Below are 9146 nucleotides of genomic sequence, written 5' to 3'. Positions count from 1 at the left end.
GCTACCCCGGTGCTTTTCTGACCGGAAGAGGCTTGTGGCCCTACTCAGGCCGGATTTCTGCCTCCCCAACCAAAGCAGTCTCAGGTCCCGCGTGATTGGACTGGAGCAGAAAGTTTTGTTGAGTATAGGCTTTTATAGTAGGATCTGATTTTTTTTTAATTTCCACTGTTTCTGTTGTTATTTCTCCCTTTTCATTTCTGATTATATTAATTTGGATACTGCCACTTGGCCTTTAATTATTTTGTCTAGGGGTTTATCTATCTTATTGATTCTTTCAAAGAACCAGCTTTTGGTTTTGCTGATTCTTTGTATTGTTTTCTTTGTTTCTATTTGGTTAATTTCTGCCCTGAGTATGACTATTTCCTGCCTGCTACTCCTCTTGGGTGAGTTTTTTTCTTTTTGTTCTAGGGCTCTCAGGTGTGCTGTTAAGTTGTTAGTGTAAGATCTCTCCCGTTTCTTTACCAGGACACTTAGTGCTATGAACTTTCCTCTTAGCACTGCTTCACTGTGTCCCATAGGTTTGGGTATGATGTGTCAACATTTTCATTAAATTCCAGTAATTCTTTAATTTCTTTATTTCTTCCCTGACCACGTTATCATTGAGTAAAGAGTTGTTCAGTTTCCACATGTATGTGGGCTTTCTGTAGTTTTTGCTGTTATTGAAGACCAGTCTTAGGCCAATGGTGGTCTGATAGGATGCATGGTATTATTTCAATCTTCTTGTATCTGTTGAGGGTTGTTTTGTGACCAATTCTATGGTTGATTTGAGAGAAGGTACCATGAGGTGCTGAGAAGAAGGTGTATTCTTTTCCTTTAGGGTGAAATGTTCTGTAGATATCTGTTAAATCCATTTGGTTTATAACCTCTCTTAGTTTCACTGTGTCTCTGTTTAGTTTCTGTCTCAGTGACCTGTACTTTGGTGAGAGTGGGGTGTTAAAATCTCCCAGTATTATTGTGTGGAGTTCAATGTGAGTTTTGAGTTTTAGCAAAGTTTCTTTTATGAGTTTGGGTGCTCTTGCATTTGGGGCATAGATGTTTAGAATTGAGATGTTCTCTTGGTGGATTTTCTCCCTAATAAATACGAAGTCTCCTTCTTCATCACACTTGATAACTTTTGATTGAAAATCTGTTTTATTGGATATAAGGATGGCAACTCCTGCTTGTTTCCTTGGACCATTTGCTTGGAAGAGCTTTTTCCATCCTTTTACTCTGAGATAAGTGTCTGTCCTTGTTGTTGAGGTGAGTTTCTTAAACAACAAAATGATGGATCTTGTTTATGTATCCAATCTGTTAGCTTATGTCTTTTTATATATGAGTTGAGTCCATTAATATTGAGAAATATTAAAGAGAGATGACTGTTCCTGACATGTTTGTTTTTGTAGGTGGTTTTATGTGCTTGTGGCTCTCTGCTTTTGACTTGTTGTGAGATGCTTAGTATCTTGTCTTTTCTTTGGTGCAGGTATCTTCCTTGTGTTAGAGTTTTCCTTCCAGGATCCTCTGTAATGTTGGGTTGGTAGATAGATTCTGTTTAAATTTAGTTTTGTCCTCAAATATTTTATTTCCTCCATCTATGTTGATCGAGAGTTTTGCTTGGTATAATAGCCTGGGCTGGCATTTGTGTTCTCACAGGGTCTGTATGACCTCTGAGCAGGCTCTTCTGGGTTTCATAGTCTCTGTTGAAAAGTCTAGTATAATTCTGATAGGTCTACCTTTGTATGTTACTTGACCCTTTTCCCTTGAAGCTTTTAATATTCTTTCTTTGCTCTGTGAATTTAGTGTTGTGATAATTATGTGATGAGAAGATTTTCTTTTCTGGTCCCATTTATTTAGTGTTCTATAGGCTTCTTGTCCCTTTATGTCCATCACTTTCTTTAGGTTGGGGAAGTTTTCATCTATGATTTTGTTGAAGACATTTTCAGGTCCTTTGAGCTGGGAATCTTTGTTCTCTTATATTCCGATTATTCTTAGATTTGGTCTTTTCATTGTGTCCTGAATTTCCTGGATTCTTTGGTTTAGGAGTTTTTTATGTTTTGAATTTTCTTTGACAATTGTGTCAATTTCTTCTACTGTATCTTCTACACTTGAGAGTCTCTCTTCTATTTCTTGTATTTTAATTCCTGACCTCTCTCCTAGGTTTTCCATTTCCAGGTTTGCCTCCATTTGTGTTTTCTTTATTGTTTCTATTTCCACTTTTCGATCTTGGATCTCTTTATTCAATTCTTTCACCTGTTTGCCTGTGTTTTCCTGTATTTCTTTCCGTGAGTAATTGATATCCTCCTTAAAGTACTCTATTATCTTCATGAGATAAGATTTTAGGACAGATTCCTGATTTTAAGGCGTGTTGGTGTATTCAGGGCTTGTTGTGGTGGGAGAACTGGGTTCTGGTGATGTCCACATGTTTTGGCTTCTGTTGCTTATGGTCTTGTGCTTGCCTTTTTCCATATGGATATCCCTGGTGTTTGTTGATCTGGATGACTGTATGGAGTCTGTCTCTTTTGTCCCTGGGTTGCTTCAGGTCTCCTGGTAGGCTTGCAGCCCTGACTGTATCAGACCACCCATGGGACCTTCCAACTGGGGGCTCTTCACACGGACAGAGAAGCTGTTGATCTGTTGCCCTGGCTGCAGTAGATCTCCTGGGAGGCCTTCAGACTGTTGGATCTTTCTTGGAGCAGTCAAGCTGAAGTCCAACTGCTCTGAGTGCAGAGGATCCTCAATTACTCAACTGCTTTGAGTGCAGCAGGTCCTCTAGGATATATCGGGATATGGAGTCTTCACGGAAGCAGACCAACTAGGGGTCTGCCCCAACAGCAAGGACCAGGCAGAAGAGATAGAAGGGATGGAAGGCAGGGCATATCACTAGTCTTAGTTCATTCTCACAATAACCCCTGAGGCAGCTGTTACAATCCTCATGTCCCAGAAGGCAGACCTGAGACTCAGCAAAGATGCTCCCGTTTTTATCATTTAACCTCTCTGCCAAATCTCACTAAAGACAAATCTCTCTCTCTGTAAGGACTGTTTTCTGGCTTGTAGCTTTTTGTTTTGGGAAGGGCTATTCAAGGAAACTAACAGCTATGTGGTAGTAAGGGGATACATTTTACCCTACCAATGACACTGCCCACTATGTTGATGTATGCTGCATTGTCAGGGCAAAACAAACAAACAAACAAACAACAAACACACACACCTGACAAAATTCTCCACTATCCACAGATCCAGTAATAGATCTTGGCTCCCTCAGGGATTTGGGTTGCCATTTAGGGAGTGTGTGTGTGTGTGTGTGTGTGTGTGTGTGTGTGTGAAAGAGAGAGAGAGAGTCAGAGAGACAAAGAGACAGAGACAGAAAGAGAGAGAGAGAGACAGACAGACAGACAGACAGACACACACACACAGAGAGAGAGAGAGAGAGAGAGAGAGAGAGAGAGAGAGAGAGAGAGAATGCATCCTCTGCCATAAGAAACAGGGTGGTGTCATTGTGATGCTTATTTCTCCTGAAGTTTTCTGGGAAAATGTTAGTTTTGAGGGAGTAGAAATAAGAAAACAAGCTAGAGGTCCTAAAATGTAGGGGAAAATCTAAAATGTAGGGTTCCATATACCATTTCAATTTACATTTACTTTACATCAGAAAGTATTCACAGAATACTTTCTAAAACTTTTCTTTTTTGGTAATGCAAGATGGCCTTGTATGTGGGAGTTGAATGCTTTAGTCACACAATTCTCAGTTTGTTCTAAGTCCAATAGCTCTGTTTTTAGAAACATGTAAACTACTGGATTTTCTGACTAAATTAGATTAAGATATTTGACTGGGGAATGTGAGATGGAATACTTCCAGGTCATGAATTTGGACAGCTTGCATTGAAGGAGATTTAGGAAAATAAGTATTATTGAGAAACAGAGACATCATACAATTACAAATGGGAAATGCACCAAAAGAAGTAATAACTTCTAAATATGCATATACCTAACAACGTGGCTTCAAAATATAAGAAACAAAAGCAAATGGAGATAAAGAACACATAAAGACACCTACTACATACACAAGACATGGGCACCTACCAGAAATCAGTAGAATAACTGAGCTGTAAAAACCAGTGGAGTAACTGGGGTTGGTGGTATAATCCTGTATTTTATTTCCTCAGGAGACTAATTCAGAAGGATAACAAATCCTCCTGGACTACAGAGTGAGTTAAAGGCCACCCTTGGTATTTTGGAAAGACATTGTCTTAAAATAACAAACATAAAAGAAGGGCTGTGCTATGTAGCTCAGTGATAGAGTACTTGCCTAGCTTTTCTAGCACATGGAGGCCCTAGGTTTAGTTCCCGGTACCTAACACACTAAGAGTAGAGTATAAGAGAAGGACACTGTCGGGACTAGAGAGACAGCTCAGCCATTAAGAGCACTTGTTGCTCTTTCAGAGGACCTGGATTTGGTTCCCAGCATCAACATGGCAGCTCACATCTATAGTCTAGATCCAGGGGATATGATACTTTCTTCTGATCTCTGTGGGTACCATCCAAGCATGTGGTGCACTTACATACAAGCAGATAAAGCACCCAGAGATGTATAATAAAAAATAAATGATAGCCGTTGAACCAACTTGATAATGTTTTGGATTGTTTCACTTAACATCATCAGAATATACCAAAATAGAATACCATGGACCAAAAGACAAACTGAGTCTAGAAAATTAAGAGCATGACAGAAAAAGGCTTAAAGTAGCTTTATAAAGTAGATTAGGTATTCTGAGGGGGAAAATGTATTAGAAGTGACAAGAGTGGGGAATCTATATTCTTTTTTTCTTTAATAGATACAGAGTTTCTGTTTGAAATGGTTTTAAAAAAGGATAGAACAGTGTTGATGGTTAGATAATATTGTATTTTTATTGAAAACTATTGAGTTATTCACTTAAAATGACTAAGACACTAAAATGGCTATGGATTTTTAATATAATAAAAATCAGTTGGGGCAAAAAGAGATATGAATTTGAAAGAAAACAAGGAAGGTTTGGAGGAAGGAAAGCAAAAGTGATGTATAAGAAAATAAAAGTAGTAAAATTTCAAAACAGTACTATTTAAAGTACTTGCTCATCTAACAACTTAAAAAGAATAAGATTACTTAAGACATTAAAAAAATCAGTTAATAGAAAACCATATTCATTGTATAGTGTCTGAACAGAAGAGGGTTGTATAGCCCTGACTATCCTGGAACTCACTCTGTAGAACAGGCTGGTCTTGAACTCAGAAATCTGCCTGCCTCTGCCTCCCAAGTGCTGGGATTAAAGGCATGCTCTACCACTGCCCAACCAGAAGAGGGTTTTAGAAAAGGAAACAATAGAAAGATATAAGAAAAAACTCAAATCATTAGAAATTAAACAGTGAACTTCAAAACAAACCATGTGCAAAAGAAGTAATTTCAAGGAGATTTTAAAATATTTGAGAATGAAGCATATCAAAATTTGTAGAACACATCCAGACTTATAGACATAAATGTTCATGTTTCTAAAGAACAAATGTGCAAAATCAATAACCAAGACTTTATGTAACAACTATATATGAAGAACAACAAATCAATGCAGAGCAAGAACAAGGAGAGGAATAAATGCAGGACAGGAAATGGAAGAAGTTGAAAACAGAAAAATAATAAAGTAATGAGACACTGCACAGATTCAGTGAAAATATCATGGAATGTATAGATGGTTAGCCAAACTAACAAAGAAAAAGTAAGAAAAACAAGTTATCAGCAGTAAGAATAAAACTGGAGCCATTACTAGAAACTGTGCAAGGTCACATGAACAATAGGACAACAGGATGAATACGTACTTCTGAACCTACAGTAACTTTGATGAAACAGACCACCTCCTCGTGCTGTGACCCTTTAATACAGTTCCTCATATTGTAGTGACCCCTAACCATGACATTTTTGTTATTTCATAACTGTAATTTGTGAGTTATGAATTGTAATGTAACTATTTTTGGAGATAGAGAGCTTTGCCAAAGCCAAAGGTTGAGAACCACTGCTTTAAAAACACTAACAATCTCCCAAGAAGAAATAACCTGAGGCACTCTCATGGAAGCAGCTAGCGTGAGGCTGTGCTGTGCTACCCAGACTAGCGAACAATACAGTCAGGTTGGCTAAAGGTGACTCCAAGAAACCAAAGGCAAGATATCTGTTTATGCCTTCTTCAAGCAGACATGCAGGGAAGAACATAAGAAGAAAAACCCAGAGGTTCCAGTCAATTTTGCAGAGTTTTCCAAGAAATGCTCTGAGAGGTGGAAGACCATGTCTAGCAAAGAGAAATCAAAGTTTGATGAAATGGTAAAGGCAGATAAAGTAAGCTATGATCGGGAGATGAAAGATTATGGACCAACTAAAGGAGGCTGTAAGGAGCGGATGTGGCCGAGGCCCCAAGATGGCGCCCAGGACTGCTGCCAAGTCTTATGACTGGCACCTGACTTCCTCATATCCTTCAAGATAGCCACGTACCTTGAGCTGCATTGCACAGATGCACCACGTCGAATATAGTCCTGAGCCAATGAACTGTGCCTATGTGGACTGGGGTGAGGGGGCGGGGACTGGAGGGGATAAAGGGGGATGGCCAAGAGAGGTCGGGCATTCTTTTCCTATACATTTGTGAAGAAGGACATCGGTTTCGTTGCTTCTTTTCTGCTGGTTGGAGACAGTAGCGACAAGTGGTGGAACCCGTACAGGGACATGACAAGTCCAGAACTCTTGGCAGTCAGGGTAGCCAGCTGGAAAGCTCCCAGGTAAGTGGGACAATTCAAGTTCTAGGTTAGAGACTATTAGGTTCCTGGATTAGGGACTATTGAGGTAAGTGGGATGATTCAAGTTCTCAGTTAGAGACAATTAGGTCCCTGGATTAGGGACTATTGAGGTTCTCCGAGTGAGACAATTAAAGTTATACTAAGCACTATGGGAAACAAAATATCAGGACATTCTGTTCCTCAGGCCTTAAAAGACCTCCTAAAGATAAAAGGAATTGGGCTAAAAAAGGAAACCCTAGAAAATTTTCTGAAAGCGGTAGATCAGGTGACCCCATGGTTCCCAGTCTCTGGTCACCTTACCTGACCGAGCTGGGAGAAGTTAGGAAAAGATTTGAAGTTTGCAGAGGAACAGGGAATCCTCAAAAAAAGGGTTCTACCGGTATGGAAGTTAGTTCGCAACTGTGTAGAGGACAAGGAAAAATGTGGAGCTGAGCTGCAGAAGGGGAATGAGGCTTTGAACCAAGTAAGAGAGGAGAGATCACAGAAGTCCGATGCCGAAAGCAGTTCTAGCGAAGGGGACATGTCTGAAGAGGACTTGGAAAGTATAGCAGACAGTTTAGAAAAAGTGAAAGTAAAAGTGCAGCCATCGGCTTCAGGGCCGCAGTTATGCTCCTGAAGGCGCCACAGGGTGTACTTTGCATCCAGAAGCATGGCGAGAGCTAAGTGCTCACTGCTTCCCAGTTTTCCAGGATGCTCAAGGAGCTCCATTTCATGAGCCACTAGACTGGAAGGTAATTCAAAGACTGGCGGAAGGGGTACGAGCCTATGGGTCATGGGACAAGGGATTTGGCTCTACTGGCACTTCTGCCATTTTTTGCTCCCTAGATTTAGATGAAAAGACCTTTATTGCAGCTTATCATAGAGGGAAAATCTATTTCTGGGCTGTTGGAAACTGGCGCAGATCGCAGTATCATCAGCATCAAGGATTGGCCCTCTGGTTGGCCACGTCAGCGATCAGAGCAAACCCTGAGAGGACTTGGATATGCTCAGATGCCAGAAATGAGTTCCCACCATCTAAGTTGGCGTGACGAGGAAGGGCATTCAGAGCATTTCCAGCCCTATGTGCTGTCTGTCCCTATTTCATTATGGGGGTGTGACTTGATGAAAAAGATGGGTTTTAAACCGACCAATGAAGGACCATATAGCACTCAAGCCCAGCGAATGATGTTGCATTTGGAATATAAGCCTGGTAAAGGTTTGGGTCGCTATTTACAAGGTAGACTATCCCCGATACCAGTTGAGAGGAAGAATGATCAAGCCTGTTTGGGTTTTTCCTAGGGGCCACTGAGGGAGCTATATCTATTACTTGGAAGACTGTGGAACCAGTGTGGGTTCCTCAGTGGCCACTACCCTCAGAGAAATTAACAGCAGCACAAGATCTGGTTAGGGAACAGTTGAACCTAGGCCATATCAGACCCTCTACTTCCCCCTGGAATACCCCGATTTTTATTATCAAGAAAAAGTGGGGGAAATGGAGGTTATTACATGATTTGAGAGAAATTAATAAACAAATGGTAATTATGGGACCTGTACAGAGGGGATTACCCCTTCCTTCTGCCTTACCTAGAAATTGGTCTTTAATTATTTTAGATATTAAATATTTTTTTCATTCCATTGCATCCCCAGGATGCAGTCAGATTTGCTTTTACAGTGCCCTCTATTAATCATGTTGAGCCTGATGAGAGATTTGAATGGGTTGTTTTGCCTCAAGGCATGGCTAATAGCCCTACCATGTGTCAACTTTATGTAGATTCTGCTCTTAAAGGGGTAAGAGATCAATTTCCTAGGTTGAAATGTTATCACTATATGGATGATATACTTTTTGCTGCACCCACAGAGGAGATATTGGAACACGCATATAGTGTAGTGATCCAAAATGAAAAGAAAAGCAATTGGTTGTAGCCCTGGAAAAGGTTCAGAAAGGAAAAGTTGTGAATTATTTAGAAACTGAAATTTTTGATAGTCAAGTATCTCCCCAGAAAATTCAGATTCAGATGGATAATTTGAGGACATTGAATGATTTTTCAAAAGCTATTGGGGGATATACAGTGGGTATGTCCCTATTTGGGCCTAACCAACAAACAATTACAACCATTATATGATATTTTGCCGGGAGATATAGAATTAAATTCTCCCCGGCAGCTTACTGATTCTGCCCGCGTAGTGTTAAGTTTGGTCGAAAAAGGGTATTCAAACAGCAGCATTAAAGAGAAGAGATCTGTTCAGTCCTATTATTTTGTGCATCCTGCCCTTGGAGACCCAGCCTACTGGAGTCCTCTGGCAGGGCGCCCCTTTGCTATGGATACATCCCAAGATTTCACCCGCAAAAATCTTGTCTTATTACCCTGCCTCGGTAGCACAATTGG

The 9146-nt window shown here is 40.3% G+C and overlaps 1 protein-coding gene across 1 annotated transcript in view; it reads left to right on the top strand.

Moving 5' to 3' along the window:
* Positions 1–9146, top strand: part of LOC110285107 (high mobility group protein B3-like) — a 45944-nt gene that overhangs the window by 18260 nt on the left and 18538 nt on the right. Inside the window, 2 exon segments of the mRNA XM_029472166.1 lie at positions 6104–6150; positions 6153–6374. Of these exon segments, the coding sequence (XP_029328026.1) occupies positions 6104–6150; positions 6153–6374 (269 nt within the window).

Source organism: Mus caroli, chromosome 18 (genome assembly GCF_900094665.2).
Source record: "Mus caroli chromosome 18, CAROLI_EIJ_v1.1, whole genome shotgun sequence".
Lineage (NCBI taxonomy): Eukaryota > Metazoa > Chordata > Mammalia > Rodentia > Muridae > Mus > Mus caroli.
Note: the sequence above shows the minus strand (reverse complement) of the source record. Positions and strands in the feature narration are given on the sequence as shown.